Source organism: Nuphar pumila, chromosome 3 (genome assembly GCF_984573655.1).
Source record: "Nuphar pumila chromosome 3, dmNupPumi1.hap1.1, whole genome shotgun sequence".
Classification (NCBI taxonomy): Eukaryota; Viridiplantae; Streptophyta; class Magnoliopsida; order Nymphaeales; family Nymphaeaceae; genus Nuphar; species Nuphar pumila.
This window is the reverse complement of record NC_143251.1, coordinates 41,468,289-41,492,723: the sequence shown is the minus strand read 5'-3', so window position 1 is coordinate 41,492,723 and position 24,435 is coordinate 41,468,289. Positions and strand designations below refer to the sequence as shown.

Genomic DNA, 24,435 nt, shown 5'->3' with positions numbered 1-24,435 from the left:
GGGTTAAACCTTTCGATGCAATCCAAAAGTCTCTTGTTGGCTTCCCTGTCCATTTTAAACGTAAGGGAGTATCTAAATGCAATATTCAAATAATATGTTGCAGCATGAAGAGGCTGATGAAGTTGCCCAGTCCACTTATGATCAATGATGTTTCATATAGGTATGTACAATTTTTTTTCTCCTTTAAATTATCTCTAATGGCCTTTTTGTCTTATCCATGGCCTCATAAAGATAACATATAGTTGGTCTGTCTTAACTGTCAACCAATCAAAGAACTTTCACTCAAGGTATAGTTATTCTCAACAACTTCGCGTATGAATCCCAGAATTCACTTTTGAATACAATGTCTCTAGGCTTTCTTTTTTGTAAATGGGGATATGTATTCCACTCATCTGATGAAAACTTTTTTTTAGTGCAGCTCTATTCTTTACTAGACTTTGCAGTGTCAAAAAATCGTAGCAAATCTAGTAACTGGACTATGAATGAACTCGACACCACCAGTGTACTTTCTCATTAGGCTCAAAACTCATGCATGATTATAAATAAATTTAGTAATTTATTGGTAGCATTCAATTGTCTGATGTACCTCATCCATGTTGCCGATGTCCGCAAACATGTGATCTACGCAATGGGCAGCACACAAGGTCCAAAAGAACGACCCAAAATTTTCTTTCAATTCTTTACTTGTTTTCCTATAGTTTGTTGCATTATCAGTAATGAATTGTACAATGTTTTGAGGTTGAACATCTTCCACAACCAGGTTAAAAACCCTTGACAATACATTTGTTGTCTTCAGCATGTCAAACAAATCAATTGATTTAAAAAACATGGTTCCTTTGGGAGAATAGACAAGAAAATTTATTGAGGTCCTCAACTTTTTGTCTGTCTACACATTTGTTTCACATTAGTATCTAAAACTTTTTCTCTCAAAACATGATATGAAGGCTGTAAAATTGTCTATGATAAGACAATACGCATACGAGCACGAATACTTTAGAAAAGATGTGCACGGAGGCACTCTCACAATACGTTGAACAAAGTACGCAAAAGCGTAAAAATAATAAACATGCACTATGGCATGTATTTTATAGAAAGAACCAAATGCTTAAGACTCTCAAGCTTGAAGAAAACAAGGGGGGAACACCCCTATTTATACAAGAAGGAGGTGCAAAGGGGCTCCCAAAGGAGTCGTTGGGGAGCCCCCAACGGTCACATTTGTGACCGTTGGGGGGCCCCCAACGACTCTATTGGGGGACCCCCAATGCACCTTTATGAAAAGGTAAAAAGAATAAAATAAACAAATACAAAAAATAAAAAAAGAAGAAAAATACAACATATTCCAAATGAAATATGCGCAAGAAGGGAAATTACAATTATACCCTTATCGGGTAAACAAAAAAGAAAAATATATAAGTATACATATTTATATATATAGAGATACATATACATATAAATATTATATGTATATGTATCTCTATGTATATAAGTATATATATTTATATTTACATCAACGATTTTGGGAGATACATTTTAACACCCCCCTCAGACTTACGGTGTGATAACCGCAAGTTTGCCAAGGAGAAAATGAAATTTGGGCGAACATAGAGCTTTGGTGAAGAAGTCAGCAAGCTGATACTCAGACGTTATGTATGGCAGATCAATGACCTTCTTCAAGTATTCTTCTCTGACATAATGGAAGTCCATCTCTATATGCTTTGTTCGCTCGTGAAAGGTGTGATTCTTGGCAATATAAATTGCACTTTTGTTGTCACAGCACAGCTTTGTTGGTTCTCTGATAAACACTCCCATATCTTCCAAAAGGCGTCGAATCCATACAATTTCCATGGTGGTAGATGCCATGGCTCTATATTCGGCTTCAGTGGATGACAGGGAGACCTCGGTCAAAAAATTGAGAAACAAACGAAAGGTTTAAATTTAATTTAGGAATATATCTAATTTTGGAATAGAAAACATTTTGGAGTTTTGCAAATCTCTTTCAAAGTTCCATAATCATTTTGTCTCAAGAGATATACCATCAGCATTGAAAACATTTGATACATTTGAGTTAGTATGATATTCGTTTAATATATCAATATTGAGGGTCTTATATCAGGATAGAGAAGGATGAGACTATGGCTCCAATTGAAGATGATGCCACTTTCAGAAGAGGTTGAAGTGCCTTCATTAATTAAGCCAAAAACAAGTGGCCAATAGAAGAGTCTTGTGGATTTCCAACGTCATTGGTGTCTTGAGGCGGTCCAACCGAAGCCACCTTTTTTCTTCCCTTCTTTCTAATTTTAGACATTGAGGTTTGATCAAGGTTGTAAGTATCGTATTGTTACCCATATCGGTCGGGCCCAAAGTAACACCATATTGTTTCGTATCATAAATGTATTAAAAAAATGTAATACAAATTTTTTAAAAGATTCAAAAAAATCAAGAAAATCAAGAAAAAATAGCAAAAATTCTAAAAAAATCATATCACATGAAACAATGATGAATTGTAGAAAAGACAACCATAAAATCACATATGAAGCATTTATGTCTCTATGAGCAGCATAAGACATCATCAAACATCAACTAATATAGAATCATAGATAATATTGTATGCATATCTCACAAGAACAATGTAAAATATTAAACATCTTGCAATTAAGAACATGCCACAAGACTCATACTTTCATATTACATAAACAAAAACAAAATAACCAAATTTATGAACAATTAAGTGTTAAATAACCAATTTTTTTAAAACATGTTACATAAAACCTCAATAATCATAATCATCTTCTTTATTACCATTATCTTCTTCTTCTAATCCTCTTTCGACATCCACATCGTCTTCAAGATATGTGGGGTTTTCATCATCTACCTCATGTGCTCCTTCCACCTTGTTCTTGAGCTTAGAACAAACGAGTTTGATGTGACCAGGCTCATTACAATAGTGGCAAATAACTCTTCTACCACCTCCATAGTTCTTATTTTCATTATAATTATTATGACCACTATAGTTATCTTGCCTCCCAAAGTGTGGAGGCTTAGAGTTCTTCATATTGTTGCCGAATCTAGATACTGCAAACACTTCATCTCCTCCTCCTTTGGTCATACCAAGTCGGGTGTCCTATTGACAAACCTCAACAATGGCATCTTCAAGAGGCAAAGGAGAAGATCTATGGAGAAGAGAGGACCTTGTTCAAATTCGGGTCATAGTCCATGGAGAAATTGAAAGAAATGTTCTTTCTCCGTTTGCTTCTGTCTTAATTTAACATCTTAAATGGCAAACCATTTAGGTTCAAGAAGTGTCAACTCATCCCATAAGGGGGATAGGGCACTAAAGTAATCACAGACACTCATGTCCCCTTGCTTAGTAGTTCGTATTTTCTCTTGCAAAAAATATTATCTTGCAAGATCTTTTTGCGTATACATGTCTTTCATGAATGACCAAGCTTCATTTGCCTTTATAAATTTTGCAATGTTGGTACATATTTTGATGTCAATATTGTTCATAAACCATGTGAAAATCTTTGCACGATTATTCTCCCAATCTTCTATTTTGGATTGATAATCATATATGGCTTCACAATCATCTCCATCAAGAGCTTTAACTTTATTTTATTCCTTCTTGGTGAGCACAAGTTCAAGCACAGGAATAGTGCCCATCATGTACCCCCAAAGCTTCTTTTCTTTGAGGTTATTCTCCATAGCGGAAGCCTACGTCATGTAGTTTGTTCCATTGAGTTTCAAGGAGATGTCAATCTTGTAGTCATGCTTCACATTGAAAGAAAAAGAAAGAAAGACGTAGATTTGGAGAGCACGACACGAACACTTGATGATCACATTCACAAGTCCAAGAGCACTAAGGTTGTAACACCATGTAATGAAGTATGCGGAAAACAAATACAAAGTGCACAAGCACTAACCTAAGTCCAATAAAGAACAATACAAAAGCACTAAGGCACTATACAAGCACAAAGTGCAAATACAAAATACAAGACTTCAAGAGTCAAAAGAACACAATATAAAAAATAGTCTTTATTGGACACAAAATGCTTAAGAGAAGCATTGAGAACAAGATAAGGGATCAGCCCCTATTTATACACATTAGCGAGCATTGGACTCTATTGGGGAGCTCCTAATAGTCATTGGGAGCTCTCAACGGTCATAAATATGACCTTTGGTTAGCTCCTAACGACTCTATGGTCTTTTGACCATAGAGCCCATGCTCAACACAAAAAGACAAAAATAAAAATAAAAAAACTGTTCCTAATGAACAGTACCTATTGCACATGGTAAAAACACCAAAATGCCCCTGAGGGCAATACAAATTACAGACTGAATATATATATATATAACCTATTTTAACAACTAGCATGGTTGTCTTGGGCTTTGCTTGACCACCAAATAGTAACAAATGAAGTACTATGTGTCAAGTTCATATATCACAATTATTTCATATAATAAACCAAAATATGTACAGAATCCATGTCACTGAACATATCAAACCAAACACACAAGGAAAAAAGCACATCAATATTGAAATGAAATGGGGATCTTCGAAACACGAGCTTTGATTAACAAGAGCAAGTGTCAAGAATGACACTAAAGCATAACCCTTAAAAAGGGTATAACTGGAAACAAAATAAAAATAAAAATGTAATCTTTATTGATATGAAAAACCAATTGCTTAAGAAGCATTGGAGTGAAATACAAGAGGGGCTGCACCCCTTTATATACACAGCTGAAAGAGGACTCAATAGAGCTGTTGGGCACAGTCCAACAGCTCTATTTAGAGCTGTTGGAATGTGTCAGTCCAACAGCTCTATTGCTAGTCAAGTCTGGACAGGACTTGACTAGCAACAGTCATTCTAGTTCAAACTGAACTAGATGACATAAAGACAAAAAATAAAAATAAAGGAAAAAAAATACAGAAAAGAAAGAAATTAAAAATGTATTTATATATATATATATATATAATAATATAATATTATTATATATACATATATGTACAATTTTACATTTTAACAAATATGTTATGCTTCGACTAAGAGACCGTTGATATACATGCAATTGAGACAACATATATATGCATTTAAAGGAGACCGTTTTATGAATGATCATATTTAACTCGTTTTATTTATCAAGCACACTTATACAGTTAACCTTTATTAGTATTCACTTCTGTGAACAGTGAAGTCATCATGGCCTAATAATGAGACCTCTACCATTTTAGCAACTGATACTTTCAAAATAATTCATTAGGTTTTCAAATAACTCCAAACACATTTGGTCCTTTATGATTTCTGGTATCTTGTAGACCTCTATGCAGAAGATGTAACAGAACAGCTGAAAGGGGAAACCGGGAAAGATATTTGAACAGGGGAAAGGAGGAAAAAAAATTCTTTAATCGTAAGGCCATTTCCAACACAAGGTCCCCAGCTGGCAGAAGCAGTTACTCAGGAAATACTGATACATTGAGAAGACTGCTTAGTTGGTATTAGACTCCAAAATACACATACTGCCGATGCTGCCAAGCATTATATAGGTCAACAAGCAAAGCACTTAGTTGGATTGCTCGGCAGAGACCATGTTATTCAAAGACTAGTGACTTGGCACAAGTCAGATACACCAACAAAATAATTCATATCTCAGCTGCGCGGACTTAACTGAAACCAGAAGAGCATGGTTGGAAGTTAAACCCATAATTTGAATACATCAGCTAAGCCCAGAATAACTAATACGACCATCATCATCAAGCCTTATCTCAACTACATGGGGTCAGAGAGTAACTAATACAGGCATATCCTAGATACTTAGTTATCAATTATCAAGCTTCATTTCAGACTTGGATTGTTAGTCAATACTTGATTTAGTTCATTCTAGCATCAGAGACTGAACAATTTTTGGAGTTCCATAGAACCAAACAAACATCAGAGACTGAACTGGCGCGACCGCATCTAAGAGAGATTGACTCCATGATTGGGACAAATTCAACAAAATTCTTATTTGGGCCGGACCATGGTTGCCAGTTGAGGAAGCGGGAGCGGGAAGCGAGGCACTTTCAAAATTTTAGGAAGCGGGAAGTGTGGGACCACTTAGGAGCGAATCAGGAATCGTCTTGGAAGCGAACCGGAAGCGAGGGGGAAGCGAAAGAATAAAAAAAAATTAAATGGGGGAAGCAAGGGGGAAGCACGGGGAAGCGTGATGGGAAGCGTGCTTCCCATTAAAAATGATGTTTCCCCGCGCGTTTCGGAAGCACGACGTTTCGTGCTTCCGAAGCGAGCTTCCCCCCTTACCTAGGCGCTTACGGTAACTCTGGGTTGGACCATCTTTTGTACCCCCAAGGCACTGGAACTCAAAGCAGATTACTTCTTTTGCAAAACAGACCTTACTTGAGAGATTTAAGTTGAAAATTCACATATTTCTCCTCAAAGATTTAAAGCTCGTGCAGTTGCACATAATAACAAACCTTAGAAAAATGCTGATGATAGTCTGAAAGTTGGAAGTCACACCACATGCCAATCGATAGTGTGATAGCACTTAACAAGCCCACAATTCTTTGACTTCCATATGAATAGATAGCACAACTAAGACTGTTCAGATATGCTACTTCATTATCATCACATCTCAAAGCATGCATTTTCTGCAACTCCAGCACTGCTAACTCTAAGATGGCAGGCTCACCTGTGGAAGCAAACTTAAAAAAAGAAATACCACAAAGAGAATGAACAGACTATAATTATAAATGACACCAACTCCACTATAAAGGTTTCAGCTCAGAAAAACGTATGTAAATGAATTAAATTAAAAAACAAAGGCATAATTAATATCATTCATATCTCAAAAATGGGCATCCAATGAAGTTAATTAGCATAAATACATTTGTAAAAAAAAAAGTTTCCAGCCTTAACAGAAATCAACAGTAAATGCAAATTATGTTGATCAGCACATCTTTATCTGATTAACCATATGCACCGAGAATCTAGAACCGCATGACTGTCACTGTCCAAAATATTTCTGAAGCAGAATTATATTGCCAATATAGGAATTAGGTCATCATTTCAGTGAAACAGTGAGAAATAGATGTGTAGGGTATTTTCATCATTTTACACAATAAGGGTGGTCATTATGCATTAGTGCAGGGACAAATATCTATTGTTGTAGCATACTGGTGTGGTATTATTTTTATGCAAAAATCTATTGTGGTGTCAAATACAGACTCATACCCTAGGGGTAATTATGTACATTGACATATTGAGGCAGTTACATATAGATAAAAGACTGGCTGTAATAACCCAAAATTTTGAGTAATTTTATGCATTTTGGATCCAAGATCCATTACCGGATCCAAAAGGATATATATATATATATGGGTATTAAAGGTATATATGTAATAATAAGGTTTAATAAAAGAATAATTTAAAAAGTATTATATTAAAAGAATTGGGTAATTGGGGGTTTGACCCAAATGGATCCAACCTGTGGATCCACCATCCACTTCAACCCGGATCCACGTTTCTTGTTGATCTAGCACTAGAGAACCAACCTGGATCCACTCTCATAATCAGCCCAGATCCAAATTGGGATTTGGATCCCGAGTAGCGAGTCGCGGGGTTGGACCCAGACCCGACTGCGTTATAATAAAATGGGATTCAAGAATCGTGCCTAGGGCACGATTCTTGCAACTCAAGAGTCTCAAGAGGGGGCGTAACCGTCGGTCACCTCTCGTTAAAAGAGGATGAAGAGGGGTCTCGCTCCCTTCATTCTGAAGAATCTTTTCCCTCTGCCGCTCGTGACCTCCCCTCTATTTCAATTTCGTGCACACTGACAGGGGCACCGTCGTCGGCAAGCTTCCCGACCACCTGCTGTCGTCGTCGCCAGCAACCAATGTAGCCGGCGACCTCCTTCTCACAGCAAGCGAGGAACCCACGCCAGAAAACCTCCTTTCGCTGCAGCAACCTCCTCCAGTCGTCGGAAAAAGGTAGGATCCTGTGTTTTTTCTGTAGGTATCGAGTGACATCGGTCTGTGATTGGGTCTGTCACGGGAAGGGAACCGAGTGTCTGACGCGATTCTTGGCTGCCGAAGAACCCAAATCTATGAGTGGAGGGTTTCGGTAGCTACGAGATCCGAGCCGTAAGAACCATGGAAGTATTTCTTGATCGGTGGGGCTTGGGTTTGCATACTATGTTGGATATCTGAGAAACCCTGAATCCATCATCTAATTTGGGGATTTCTGGTGTTGTGTGAAGAAACCACAACCGATCTTGCAAATTGGGGATTTCTGGTGTTGTGGAAAGAAACCACAATCGACCTTGCAAATTGGGGATTTCCAGTGGACATGCAACTGTATTCGATTAATGAGTGTTGGTATTTTTCTCGAACTTCCAAATGAGAGCAGTCTTATTTTTCTCTTAGGGGCCGATGTTCAGAAATCTTGGAATCAAATGTACATGTCTGATTGGCATGTGTTGGGGTTACGGTTGAATACTTGATGTTAGCAGATTCGTGTTCGTTTTACGCTGAGAAATGCAGTATGCCTATGTTAAATCATGTTATCGGATTTTGTATCTGCTTCCTTTAACAGTACATTAGCATGTTTACTTAAATTCCGGATTAGCCACCTATGTATGTTTCATTTAGCCAAACCTACTATGTTAAGTTAATCTCTGTTAGCCAAATGGGTCTGTTGTTAGCCTATTGTGCATCGGTATCATTTATGTTCATTTTAACACCTGTTAGTAGATCTTTTGTGTATGTTTCATTAAATAGTACATAGCATGTTTATGTAACCTCTTGTTAGCCTAATCTGGGTTTGACTCATTTAGTAAAACATACCATGTTTTAGATGAATTTATGTTAGCCGAATGGGTCTATTCATTCTGAAAATGATAAACGGGCTTATGTTAGCAGGTTGAGTCTAGTTCATTATGTACAATATGGCCGTGAAGTTTACACACCACACTAAGTAGTTGACAAGGGAAAACTCCTGAATGAGGATACATATCTGACTTGGAGATTTAAATATGGCAAATGCCACAAACATAAAAACAATGTAAACCTATGGTTTATATGATGGTTTGTCGACAGTTTAAATACTTGAGTAATATGTTAATTTCGTGGATTGTATCAAATCTGTTTTCTGTTAGTTGGTTGACTGTGATTAGATTTGATTATACGATATCTAGAGTTCTGTCATCAAATCTGATTTCTATACTATTATGTTGACTGATATCCAAGATAACTATGTCATTTTATTGCCTATATCAAATCTGTTTCAATGTTGGTTTAACAACTGATATCAAATTTGAATACATGTGATCATGTATAATCTTATACAAGTTGTATGCATGATATTGTGTGAAAAAAAGAAAAAAAATGTTGCAGTCTAATAAGCTTCTTCCTTATAAATTCTTACACTGCTTTTTGTCAGAAAATGTGTGATGTGAATTGCTCGTATGCAGCACGTTATCTGTGTTTAAGGAATGAGAATGTTATGTTAGTTTCAAATATATAAAGGTGCACTTAGTGACATATAGAAATGTGTTTTACCTAAAGGGGCAATATGAATGGATTACCCGATGCGGGTACTTAGACTATTAGCTTGTGCTATGGCAATCAAATCATGAAAACTTAATTGTAAATATTGTGTGCTTGACTGGTTTAAAGGCACCAGAATAATTTAAGTGGGTTTGTGAAATCAATATTACAAAGGATTGAGACTGTTTTATAAACCTTGGTAAAATGACTAAGGTTGTGATCAACTGCTAAGGTAGTAGGAGGAAGTGGGGAAATGCCCTGAACTTCGGAACAGTAATTAAACAATGAAACAAGTTTTTGAGGCTTACCTTGGAGAGGGTAGGTGGTACAAAACTTCGAGGACTTGTGTTGTGTTTCGAGCATGAAGCGGTTCGTTGGTCCCCGTCCTCGAAGTTAGGGACCAGAACTACCTATGTGTCCTAGGTGGTAGTTCCATGTCTTCTGCAGAAGTTAGGGATGCATCCTATTTTGAGTTGAGCCCTTGGGAGATTCTCTCGGCTATCAGTCACTCCCTTGTGGATTCAGTCTCAGTTAGAATATTCGGGTTAATAAAATACTCTTGAATAATATACCCCCGAACGTTCTCTTCTGAGATGGTCACCTGTGACCGTGTATACCCGCGGGGTAAGATAATTTAAACACAATTTTAGAGCAGTTAGGTATCACAGTGAGTGAAAATACTGGAGGTATGTGTTTATGTTGTTTAACATGCTTTATATTTTGGGCTTGTGATGATATAAAATTATGGAATGTGTAGATACGAGGTAGTTGAACAATTATCTGAGAGTTGTACATGTTAATGCTATGATTGTTGCAATACACATCTCACTTACATGTTAAGGTTACACTCTATTATTATTATTATGATTATTGCATATCATACCTCTCTTGCTTATTAATGTTGCACACTATGCTTTACCTGCTCAATTATGGTTGTTGTATAACTGTTCACATACTCATGTATATGAATGTTGTCTTCTATTGAATAAATTGCTTACTTGTTTAGACATATTTGAGAATCACCTTTGACACCCACATCACATGCTAGATTCATGATATCCCTGCATTAAAAGTTACAATTTTCCTACTTGGACGTGGTAGTCTAATTCCTATAATTTTTACCATTTTTAGGTAAACGAGTAGACTTATGAGCGGTTGCGAGATGAGGCATTGGATCGAGATTATTGATTTACTGTTCCAGTGATTCCTTGGGTTTATGGTAATTTAAATGTTCATATCATAATAAAATGAAATACCTGTGTTGAATTTCCTCTCAAATGTAATGTTCTGAAATGCTTAACCCTATATTGGTTATTCTTTCCGCTATTATAAAAAAAATCCACATAAATCTGGGTTAAAATTTCGGGGTGTTAGAATGGCATGCCCAAAAGGATTCAGCTTCCGGGTCTCTTATCAGCAGCAAAATGAAAAAAAGACTATACACAAATGCAAAACCTCAACCATAGAACAAGATACTTAGACTACTCTCATGACTGTTTGTGTTTGTGTGTGCACATCCATGCATTAATTTTGGCACATGTTGGCAAACCACCTCAAAATATTAGTTAAGAGAACTGGTCAGGCTAAAACTTCTTAAATTATGATAGCAGTGTACCACAAATTCAGTTGGAAAACACAAAGATGTAGTTCAAGCATAAGCAAAACAAGATAAGCATACTTGATGAAAAAGCACCCAGCAATATAATGCGGCATGCATCTTCTTAGTGATGCCAAGTGTTGGCCAGGTTGCCCTTAGAAGCTCAAGAATCTCTTCAGTTTCCTGGTAACACATCAGCAATAAAATGTGAGCACAAGCTATACTTTTTCGAATTGAAATAAATTCTTTAACGAGATTACTAACCTCAATCTGCTGGCCACCATCTAAAATGTCAAATGTGCTGCAAAGTAGTTTCTCGTAGAGCCTAAGATTTACATGGTAACCGGTTTTCAGGTAACAGGATTCACCAGGGGTACCAAACTCTTTTGGCATCTGTGAGAACACCATGACAGATCTTTGGATAGCTGTGAAAATCTCAGCAAGTTGAGAAGATGCAGTATTTGGAGCCCATGCCTATGAACACCTTTTGTTATTATAAAGAAAAACAAGGAAATCGACAAGCTATCACTTAAAACATGTTCACAGCCACAATTTTCATCTAGCAGACAGAAGTTTTCCATAAATTTTATCAAATCAGAATTTGATAGATATAATTAACAAATACAACAGAGTTTTTAAATTTCATTAATTGAGGAGCACCATTCAAGTGAATAAGTACCTCTTCATTTCTTATGTCTGCAAGGATGATTTTCAACTTCTTTTCAGCTCCAGATGGAGAGTGACTACATAGTAGTTCTTCAAGGATTTTGGTCTGATACACATCAACAACACTGAACATTTGGTCAGTTCTATCAACTCTCAAATGGTCTAGATTCTCAGTTTTTAGCTACCTGTCTCTTTACCCAGCGCATATATGCCCTCTCGTTAGAAAAGCCACTTTTTGGAACACTAATTAGAAGTCCCACTGATATTTTAGGGACATCAATTTGCTGAGCTTCCATGCTTAGAGCGGCATGAAACAATCCTTGCCTGACACATCTATCTATAACTTCTGAAATCTGGCAAGAAGAAAACGAAAGAAATAAATTAGAAGAGCCAAAACAAGTACAAATAGCAGTATCTAATCATAGCATCATTAAAATGAATGATTAGATTCCCTGATCCTTTATGAATAGTGTCCTAAAAACTTTACAGTGGTTGGATGTTTATAGCATTCAACTATCAGTTTGTTATTGTAACTTTCAGGAGGCTTGTGCAACACATAGAATATGGCATCAAATCATCACAACCATCATGTGTCACAATAACGACAATATGAACAACCAAGTTTCGTCATCACACAATGATTGTTTTCATGTGTCACCGCCAAATGCTATTATCATTATTACATTATCATCACCGTCTGAAAGGAGAAAGGGGGGAAAAATTGATCAGTGTCATCATCATGTGTAGCCAGGAACTGAAAACGTCATTATCCTAAATGTCATGACATCATCAGCATGAAGATTGTCAAAAGTCAAAACCAGGGAAAACATAATTTAAACATGATATTTCAGTGACAAGAACCAGGACACTAAATAGACATCAGAAATTTCATTAGATATTGCAGTAACAAGATCGAAAATACTGTTACACATTGTGTGAAACCTATGTCACACGGACTCGGCTCCAAGGTCGTCGCACCCGCGTCGACACGCGGTGCGGACACGGGTGCGGCTCGGACTCGGTCAACCCGACCCTGGGTGTGGTCAACGCACCCAGGGTCATTTTGGTCCATTTTTTGGAAATTTTTTTTTTTGAAAATTTTTTTTTTTTTTTCTGGGCTACAGCTGTAAGGAAAAAAACCCATCACAACTAAAAAACCTGTACACTTTCAAGTTTTAAGTACAGAATGGGCACAACTCAAGTTTTTGTGGTTTTTTCCTGTACGAAGAAAGTGAATTATTACAGTGTATGAAGAAAGTGCCCAAAAGTGAATTATTCTTGTATGAAGAAAGTGTACAGAACGCCTTCACAACTCATCACCTGTCCCCTAATGGGCACAACTTTGACCGAGTCTTATATATATATATATATATATATATATATATATATATATATATATATATATATATTTTTATTTTTATTTTAATTTTTTTTTAATATATATATAGCCGAGTCCCCGTGTCCAAAATTTTTGAAATTGCGCCGCACCCGTGTCGCACCCGCACCCGCACCCGCACCCGCACCCGCACCCATGTGACATAGTGTGAAACCTTAAGAGAGGGCCAATGGCACATAGACACGGACATGGGTATAGGACACAAAACAGACATGCTTTGTACGACCAAGAGTCTTCTAAAGCTAGGACATAGGAACATGACTGTTCAATTTACACAGAAGCATGCACACACGTACGCACACACGCATATACGTATATACGTGCATATATGGGAGTTAACCTAACTTTAAACCCTCAGTGCAAATTCTTGAACAGTCCTAAATTATTATGATTATAGACATTAAATAATATATCTAAGTTAAAAATTTAAAATATAATATAATCCATGGCAAATTTTAAATAAAAAACCATGCAGGTAAATCCAAAATAAACAATTGAGATCTAAAAAAAATGAAGTTAGGGACATGGTGTTTACTATGTCTTATACAGGTTTGACTGACCATGAAGTGTGTTGTGGTGTGTCTGATGTAATGTTGTGTTGACAGGAGAGATGCATGTTACGTGAAATGACCATGTAACATACCAGAGAAGTAGAGAACCAATGTTCATTATATACAGAAAAAACCCTCCATTGCCAGGCTGCTAGCATTTCAGAAATAGGTTTTTTCAAATTGCAGTTTGAAAAAGGAATATGTGTCCATATCTAAAGATGAAAACTAGAGACAAGATAATCAATGAATAAGATCACATATGATTTTAGAGAGAATTATAATTTGCCTCCATCTGAGTGCGTATCACATCAATAATTTCAGAATGGGCAGGTGTTGACTGAGTTTGGAGGGGCATATCTTCATATTCTTTGTTCTTCCGCCTCAACAAAAATCTGGACTTCCTGTCTTTTATCTTGCTTTCAGTTGGCTGCACTAAGCTCCCACTTGTAAAAGATGACTTTGGCATGTGACTGGAGCAAAGGAGGTAGATTAACTCAACTCAACTTCTTCTAAGCTCTATCAAACAAAACAACGAGGACCACTCTCAAAGAAAAGAATATTGAAATCTCGTCGATACCCTGAATGTACCAAGGAAGCAAGCAACACCTCGTATGCTGCATCACTCAAATCATCTTCAGACAGATCTACAAAATTATAGATACCGTCATTCAGTTCACTAGAAGAATGAAGACGTACAAATCACTTGCACACTTAAGACAGTGCAGAAAAAAAACATAAAACACCGTTAGTTGACTAGTTCTTCAGCATCTTTTTTTTTTCTTAAGCTTTTAAACTTTAAACAAAGTGAAAATAGAAACTTCTAAAAATCATTCTTACCAGTAATCAGAGAAGGTAAACCAATTGGCCGGACATCATTTTCGCTAAATTGCTGGCACGTCGGAACAGGTAAAGTTGTTCTTGCATTCTTATATTCGACATCAGAACTTATAAATCTATCATCAGCAAAATCCTCCATTGGGTGTGATGAACATGGAAAATTGGTTGACTCCATGTTAACCACCAACTCAGGAGGAGCGTGCCGAGGTGGCGAACCTGATGATTCTGGCTCTGTAACTAGAAAGAATAGGTGTCCTGATTGAGAATTAATCTGCACATAGAAGAGGTCTTTCTTCAAAACCAACCTATTCAAATGCCAACACTAACACAAACTTGAATTCATTAACTGCAAAACAAACTGATGAATGCAAATGCTCAACTGTCAATGCAAATACACAGAATCCAACAGCAGGAACTTGGTTTAAGTCACAAGTACTGTTAGTGTAACATCCTGAAATTTAACCCAGAGTTTTAGAGAAAAAATTTTATAATAGCGAAAACAACCATTTCATTGGGTTAAGCATTCACGCGCATTACAGGAGGGTTCAAGCAACAACATTTATTTTATTCCAAATAAATAATGACATCAGAGTTCCCAAATAACAGGAATAATAATAAATTGAAATTTAATCCGAGATGTCCCAGGAACACAATAAATAAAATATCCTGATCAGCACCTCATCCCGCAACCGCTCTAGATATTCTAAGAATCTAACTAACATATGTGAACAATAGCAGGCTCAAATCAAATTCACAGATATATTGAATTTATTTTATGTTAATTTAAATAATCACATGCTAAATGTAACTATTAACATGTTAAAGTGCAAACATGTCAACTCCCTACTCAACTGATATACAGAGGATGTTTTTATTAAAAAACGCACCGAAAATTTTATAGTGTTTCGGATTCTTGGGTGGATCCAGATTTTTTTTGTTGGATCCATAAATGTATTGGGTCATGGACCCATATCATCCATTAGGATGTGGTCCAAATCAATAGATTCAGATCCGTAGATCCGGTTGGTTTTAGTTTAGACCCAAAGTTTAAACGGGTCACCATGAGGGTGACCCAAATGAAAAAATAAATAAATTTTTAGAAGATCTGGATCCACGGATGGATCTGGATAGGCCCAAAAGTGGACCCAACGAAGGGGGGGTCGTGGGTCACGAGACCGGTCAACCCAGACCCACACCTGTATGTGTTAAAAAAAGAAATCACATTAAAAAAAAAACACGCAAACCCTAAAATGTGTTTGTGTTTGAAATAAAAAGGAAAGGGGTGGGGGGCTGCGGTTTCAAGCAGCCGCTGGTGAGAAAGGGGGGTAACCGACCCCTCTCCCACCCACGATCTTCCCCACTCCCCCACGATCTCCTCTGTTTCCCCTTCTCCACCAACTCTCACTCCTTCACCTCTTTAAATCCCCCACTCTCTCGTTCCACATCTCTCACTCGTTACCTTTCTCCTCTCTCTGTCGCAAGACTTGAGGAAGAGCGCACGGCGATAGGGTAACTCGACAATAGGGGGAAAAGCTGCGAATACGGTAGGTTTTTACGGTGTTTTCGCATAATTACTAAGTCTTCAAGCATGCTTTGGATTTGATGTAACTCCCCACTTGAAAATTTGGGGTTTTGGGTATGCCGTGAATTCCCAAATCGAAATTTCAGGGATTTAGGGCTGCCGTAATCCCAAATCAAAAATAAATTTGGAGATTTTGGATTTCCGATAGTAGGGTTGCCATGTTTTTGTATGATTAACAGATGTCTGAGTATGCCTATGTTTTGTTTTGTTTTCGTTTGTTGTTCATTTGAATGAATTTCGGCATTTTTAATAGCCATCGGCGTGATCTGAGCTTGTTTAGATGTTCATAATGGTTTGAAAATGTTGTGGCTGCCAAGAAGAGATCTTTGTAACCTGCGCACTTCGTGTTTATTTTGTCTTGTGCATACTTTTGTTATGCTATAAAAAAAATAATAATAATAAAAGGGTTTTCCTAAATGATTAGATTGTCGTGCTTTGTGAACGAAGATTGTGGATCAAAGCATAGACCGTAGTTTTGAACATGTAGTTATCATTGTATCATTTATGAAAAAAAAAATGTCTGTTATGACAAGGGTGCTCATACATATGCAACCTCTCAACATATATATTTTTAAAAGGCTCAGGACAACTCATAATGAGTTTCAGAAAAAGTTGCATTTGAATCAAGTACATGCGGGATTTCATTAATAACTTTTGTCGATATCAGCTCATCGCTTGTTGCTCTTACTATTTCAACGAACTCTATGACCTCAATTAGTTCTAATTTCCCAAGGCCTTATGTGGTCAGTTGCCTCTTGACGCGACTTCGCTCAAGGTGTTATTCTTAGAACAAATTCATCTTTCCTCAAAATACACAAACATATCATATCGAGATCCAAAATCAATACGATTATGATTCGCTAATCGTGCTATGACAGAAAACCCAAATCTATAGATTCACGACTGGCTACCTTAATCAATCTTAGTAAATCCTTACAGCTTAGCATAACTCTTTAACAAATCCCAAAGTCCACGCCGGATCACCTGGTCTGAGAAATGTACGACCTCACAAGGAATTACCGCCCTAGACCGATACCTGGTCTTGGACAATACACCTACTCATAGGAATTCACCGTATTTGCCGCTACCCGCTCTTGGACAATGTACTTCCTCACAGAGATCCACCACTCTAGTCGAATTACCTGATCTTGTTAATAGATACTCTCACAGATAATCCTTTGGAGACAAGTCATCAACAGGTGTCAAAATGGTGATATATGCATCAGTACAAATAACCGCTCTCAGGGTCGACAGCCACCAATATGGGCGCAAGCATACCTATCGTCAATATGCATCACATCACTTTATATGGCACTAAAAATCATGAAATCACACATTTCACCAATAAGGTTCCATGAACCATAATTCACTATTGAACTTAAGCATATATCGCATGCTTTCAAAATTTCAAATCACGTGGCATTTCAATCATATCGTACAAAAGCATATTATCCTATGCATCATATCATTGCCACCAGAAATATTGCATTTTCCAAATCTAACATCGAAGCATGCATAACCAGAGCATGAGTTCTATACAATGTGATCCTGTATATATCAAGAATCAACTAAACCTTAAGATACGTAACTTCTACGTAGTTCGAGTTATACACACAGGACTCAAATCATATATTATCTAAGACATTCAGATCATTTCATCATTTCATGAGCATTGATAATTCTTACATCACATCATATTCGATTATTTTGACGTGAAACACACGCACATATCTACTAAGAAATTTAGTTAGATATCCATGATAGACACATCAATCATGCAATGCAAGTATGCTAGATCCATTCAGACAATCATAATACAATCATCTACAATGAAACTATGTAGGCGTGATACATCATTCACCTAATAGGTCGATACTAATTATTTGTAGGCATGATAAGTCAACAACCTAAAAGCTAATCATTTGTAGGCGTGATGTGTCATTCACCTAATAGGTCAAAATTAATCATTTGTAGGCGTGAATTCGCCTATATACTATTATGAGCATCACAATAAAAAGAACGAGTATCATGACCAATAACAAAACAAAATAAATTATACTCACAGAGCGATTGCAGGGTGTGGCACGACTGTGATCTTTGATTTATTATTCCCAGGCTCTGATACCATAATTGTAACTCCCCGAAATTTAACCCAAATTTTTAGAGGATTTTTTTATAATATTATTATTATTATTTATTTTTCTTTCTTTTTCTAATAGGCTTATATATGATATTATAAGTGTATACCCTTTATGGATCCTGGATCCAAAATGTGGATCCCAAGTGATCTTATTTTGGATCAAAGTAGAGTTTTAACTTGACCCAAATATTACCGATGTAAAGTTGACATTGAAAATTAAGGATCTGATATCCAAGATCCAAATAAAGTAATGTGGATCCAAACATCGCCTATGCTAGCAGTTTTAAAAAAATGACATGGTCGTTTCATGCACTATTTATCGTCAAACATGGCTATTTGTGTACCTAAAAAAAGACATGGTGCACTCCGAAAGTAGAACTAATAAATGTCATTTACATTATAAAGTTACAAAAATGCCCACTGCGAGGACAGTTAATGCATGAAATCACCATGCCAAATTTCAATTTGTTAGGGGCATAAACCCGTGGTGATTGTGTCGGTGGCCACAAAAGGCCGTAGATGTTAACAGCTCCCAGCCCCCATGCATAGATACTCTTTAACATTTTTAAAATATTAAAATATTTTTGTAATATTTTTATCAAACATCAACACAACATTTTGGAAATATCATTTCCAACAAAATCACAATGAAAACCTTTCTCAATTAAGAATAACTTTATGATTTTCCAATTTTTTTATTTTAACACTTGTCAAATATTGTCATTAGTCTTCCTTGTCTAACTTTACTTTTGTATTTAACTTTAGATTTCTCAAAAATGTTAAGATGTTCCCAAAAAAAATATTCTTAAATTTTGAAAGAAAAAAGAAACTTTTCTTGACAAGAAATTCCAATCGCAAATATTCTCTTGAATAAATAACTTTCTTTTGTTTATTTAGTTACACACCTTTCTGCACATACACGACATGTGGTTTATGTTAATTCATACAAAGTTGATGCGGAGTTTTCTTTAACTGTTGTCTTAAAGACAAGCCTGATCTGCAGTTTATTGCATTGTAGTGTTTAACGTATAACAAAGTGCCTATTCATCAGTCATAAGCATGTAATTTATGGGAGCATGCTACAGTCAAGTAGAAAACATGAAGGGAGCAGTGAATCAATTCTGCCAATCTAAATAGTTTCATCACAAATTTATGTTTCCAATCCGGATGATGGTTCATAATGTTAAACCAGTGAGAACAATGCTAGATTATTTCATGTGTGTACATGATCAATGCTAAAAACATCCTCCATAGTATGATTCTTTTTTACCATAATCGGCAAGTTCATCTCGTCATAGCACATTCTGGAAGCTTCAGAAATATCAAGAACTCTACCTGCATAACAAACCTCAATCAAAAAAGTTTATCTGAAACATTCTTTGGAAACAGAAAATTTTAGATATCAAAACAGACAAAGGGGCAGAAAGCGCACAATGTGAGGGAGGAAAATTACCTTCTCGTGCACATTCAAGCACATAATCAGCACTAACAACATCCAGATCAACGTCCTCAGCATTAGAAGCACCAGCAGGAAACTGGATAGCTTTTATCAATTTGGATGACATAATGAACTCAATGAGCTTGTGTCGGTCAGAACGAAAATGCTCTAACAGCATCCTTCAATTTTAACCTGCCTCAACATATTCCCATTGCATAAGAAACAATTCTCTGTGTTGTAAGATTTTCAAGACAATCACAAACCACTTGTAGACCTGTTTTAACTTATAACATAATAATAATATTCAATACATATGCACAAGATGCATGGAGTAAATTCAAGCTAATATGGGAGAACATAGTTTTAAAACCCAGTGACTCGTCACTCACTTGGCTCATCCTTGATTGGCTCGTGACTCGGCCGGGTCTTGTTAACTGTATATTTTATATAAAATATGTAGATATATTATACTATGTATATTTTATAGTATGTTATTAATATACTGTATATAATATGCATTATATGATATTTTATAATATATTTAATGTATAATTTTATTAATATATGTACATATAACCATCCTTTTATATATAATATACATAATATTTAAATTACATTTCATACAATATATGTAATTATATAATATATATATATATATGACTGGGCCAAGTCATGGGCTGACTTGGCTGAATCATGCTAAAACTCGGCTAACACGCGGTTGACTCAGTAAATGACCGAGTGAACCGAGTCACTGGGCGGCTGAGTTTTGTTCGCTTCTGGGTCATTCACTGGGTTGACCCAGTAAATGACAGAGTCAAGTGAGTCACTGGGTTGACTCAGCGAGTTTTTAAACCATGTGGGAGAATCTATGTAAAGTTGCTCCAATTCACTCCCATGCCATGTCCACTTATATATAATTAATAATGTGAAACTACATGAATCCAGTATGAGTCAGGGGTGGCAATCGGGTCGGGTTGGCGGGTCGTGTCGACGGGTTGGCGGGTCAGCATACCTCAACACGAACCCGACCCGTTTATTAAACGGGTCAGCGGTGGCAAACACGAACCCGACCCATTTACTAAACGGGTAACCCGACACGACACGGTTAACCCGTTTAATAAACGGGTCGGGTCGGGTCGGGTAAACGGGTTAGCGGGCGGGTTAGCAGGCAGGTTAGCGAGTGGGTTGGCGGGCCGGGGTCGGGTAAACGGGTTGACCTGACCCGCCTAACCCGTTTATTAAACGGGTTGGCGGGTTGGCATACCCCTAACACGAACCCGACCCGTTTAATAAACGGGTTAGTCGGGTCGACCCGTTTACGACACGAACCCGTTTAAGCCAAACCCAAACCCGGCTAAGAAGCGGGTTGGTGGGTTGGGTTGGCGGGTCGTGTCAGAAATTGTCACCCCTAAGTATGACCCTACATAGGTCTTTTGGCCGTGTCAATGTGACATAGGTGAGAAACATGAAATAGTATGGCTACTTGCACACTTATTATTAATATATCCAGTGAACACTCAAGACTGCAAAATGTAGACAACGATACATAGTACATACAGATGTGGATGATAACAGCATGCATGTAAGACTTCAAATCTTATATTGAAATGAATATTAGATCTTTAGGATCTTGGAATCTCATGATCTTTACAAATAATTTATAAATATCTCGATCCATGTTTGCGGAAGAGAAAAACGATCGAGAATCTTCAAGGATTACCAATGCATTCCAATGCAATGATGACGCTCCTGCAACAAGTTAGAATCGGGAAGTGGTTTCTCTCTCTTCACCGTCTTTAATTTCATACGTACATAACTGATGGAAGTTATCTACATTTATAGGGTAGAGAAAGGACCACTTCCTCATTGGTTAGGTGATTTCCACTTTCCATCAGAAGAAAAAGTTGTTTCTCTTAACCAATTAGAGTTAATAACTAACTCTATTTTTATCAACACAAAACTACCCACTAACCCACTAATCTTAAGAGAAGATAAACACATGTGCCACAATTAATAGGAAGTTAATAAAAAATAAATTTTACATTCTCCCACTTGGCACATGCGATTACTTTCTTAGTGGTTCAGTATAGTAGACATTAGGAGCGCATACATTAGATTGATAAGTTCTTTATTTGGTTATCATAAGCACCACAATAATAAATTATCAATGTGAGTCATGGCGGTTGTATATCATTTTGCGATACAGTCCCTTCCATGTACTACAACAGTAATAACTTGTTTAAAATAGACTATAAGTGAGAAGACAAACATAAAGGTCCAACAATAATGTCTTTGTCAAGACTTTCTGCCATTACATTCACACAATAAATTTTCAGTGACCTGGAAATTGAATCGACAACTCCAAGTCCTGAAATAAAATTTCACAGCCATAAACCATGTAGTGTAGCCTCAAAGCATGCTACATATTCGGCCTTCATAGTGGATGCGGCAATACTTTTCTGTTTTTCACTTTTCCATGATATTGCTCCTCCAGCTAAAAGGAAAACATATGCAAGAGTGGATTTCCTGCTGTCCTCACATCCAGCTAAGTCAAAATCTGAGTAACCAATCACTTCTAGTTGATTAGTCTTCCTGAACGTGAGCATATAATCTTTTGTTCCTTGTAAGTATCTCAAAACCTTCTTTGTTGCTTTTCAGTGTTCTATTCCTGGATTATGTTGGTATCTTCCCAACATTCCAACTGCAAAGCTAATGTCTGGTCTAGTGCAGGCCTGTTCATACATCAAACTCCCCACAATAGAAGCATAAGGAATATTCTCCATTGCTTTATGTTCTAATTCATTCTTAGGACATTGCATAAGATTAAATTTATCCCTTTTATGAATTGGAACAATACTGGATGAACAATTTGTCATTCCAAATCTCTCTAGAATTCTATTGATATATGTTTTCTGAGACAATCCCAACTGTCCACGTGATCTATCTCGAAATATTTCAATTCCTATCACGTAGGATGCCTCATTCATCATTTCAAAATTCTTAGAGAGGTAAGTCTTGGTTTCATGCAATAAACCAATGTCACTACTAGCAAGTAAAAGGTCATCAGCATACAAAATCAAAAATATGAACTTACTCCCACTGATGTTCAGGTATATACATTGATCAACAATGCTTTCCTTAAACCCAAAAGTAGTAATGATATCATTGAACTTAAAATACCATTGTCGAGAGGCTTGTTTAAGTCCATAAATAGATTTCTTAAGTTTGCAGACCATATTTTCCTTATTCTTTAATGTGAAACCTTCAGGTTGATCCAAATAAACTTTCTCTTCTAAACTGTCATTCAGAAAAGTTGTTTTCACATCCATTTGATGTAACTCTAAATCATAATGAGCTACTAATGCCATGATGATTCTAAGTGAATCCTTCTTAGACACGGGAGAGAAGGTTTCCTTATAATTGATGCCTTCTTTTTTAGTGAAACCTTTGGCTACAAGTCTAGCTTTATATCGTTCAATATTGCCATTAGAGTCGCGCTTGGTCTTAAAGACCCATTTACACCCGACTGATTTGTCTTTCAGACAATTCAACGAGTTCCCAGACTTCGTTTGTTTCCATAGATTTTAACTCTTCATTCATAGCATCAATCCACTTAGCAGAATCATTACTGTTAACGGCTTGTGAATATGAAACCGGGTCTTTACTTATCCCAATATCATAGTCAGACTCTTGTAGATAAACCACATAATCATTCGAAATAGCAGATTTTCTTTCTCTTTGAGAACGTCTTACTGGTATTTCTTGTGGTTGATCCACAACTTCCTCATTTGTGACAATCTCATCATGGAGTGGTTGATCATTCAATTGTTCATTGTTGTTGAATGGTTCAACAATTGGACGAATACTTACTTCCTTAGAAGTTATGGGCAAAGGGACTTGTACCCTAACTTCTTGAATGATCACATTTTTAGTTCTATTACTCCCACTGATCTCACCATCCTCAATGAATCTGGCATTACCGGTTTCAACAATTCTCGTACTATGGTTAGGGCAATAAAACATATACCCTTTGGATTTTTCTGGGTAACCAATGAAGTAACTACTGGTTGTTCTAAAATCAAGTTTCTTTTCGTGTGGATTATAAATCCTAGCTTCCGCTGGGCAACCCCAAACATGTAGATGTCTTAAACTGGGTTTCCTTCCTGTCCACAGTTGAAAAGGAGTCTTTGGAACTGCCTTACTAGGAACCCTGTTTAGAACATACATAGCGGTCCTGAGAGCATACATCCACAATGAAATGGACAATGAAGAATTACTCAACATACTCCTAACCATGTCCAGAAGAGTACGATTATGCCTTTCAGCCACCCCATTCTGTTATGGCGTACCTGGCATAGTGTATTGTGCACAAATGCCATGTTTCTGAAGGAGTTTAACAAACTGACCAAGGTATTGACCCGTTTCATCATATTTTCCATAAAACTCACCACCTCTATCAGACCTTACATTTTTCACTTTTCTATCTAGTTGCCTCTCAACCTCAGTTATGTAAATATCAAGAACATCTACTGATTGAGATTTTTCTTGCAACATATAAATATAGCCATAACGTGAAAAATCGTCAATAAAGGTAATAAAATATTTTTCTCCATCAAAAGATGGAACATCAAATGGTCCACAAATATCTGTATGTATGATTTCAAGAAGCTTTGTACTTCTTGTGGCACCTTTC

At 36.7% G+C, this 24,435-nt stretch overlaps 1 protein-coding gene across 2 annotated transcripts in view; it reads right to left on the bottom strand.

Annotated features, from left to right (window-relative positions):
* Nucleotides 1-24,435, bottom strand: part of LOC149842698 (DNA topoisomerase 4 subunit B (DUF810)) — a 225,630-nt gene that overhangs the window by 196,523 nt on the left and 4,672 nt on the right. The window contains exons 2-11 of one of the 2 annotated variants that reach the window (XM_089999370.1): nt 19,758-19,934; nt 19,575-19,639; nt 14,583-14,853; nt 14,323-14,389; nt 14,032-14,215; nt 11,984-12,151; nt 11,812-11,904; nt 11,397-11,606; nt 11,214-11,315; nt 6,467-6,694 (exon numbers count right to left, since the gene is read on the bottom strand). In XM_089999370.1, the coding sequence (XP_089855496.1) occupies nt 6,467-6,694; nt 11,214-11,315; nt 11,397-11,606; nt 11,812-11,904; nt 11,984-12,151; nt 14,032-14,215; nt 14,323-14,389; nt 14,583-14,853; nt 19,575-19,639; nt 19,758-19,920 (1,551 nt within the window). In that variant the 5' untranslated portion in view covers nt 19,921-19,934. The remainder of the gene's footprint in view (nt 1-6,466; nt 6,695-11,213; nt 11,316-11,396; nt 11,607-11,811; nt 11,905-11,983; nt 12,152-14,031; nt 14,216-14,322; nt 14,390-14,582; nt 14,854-19,574; nt 19,640-19,757; nt 19,935-24,435) is intronic. The other variant, XM_089999371.1, reaches the window with a different exon arrangement.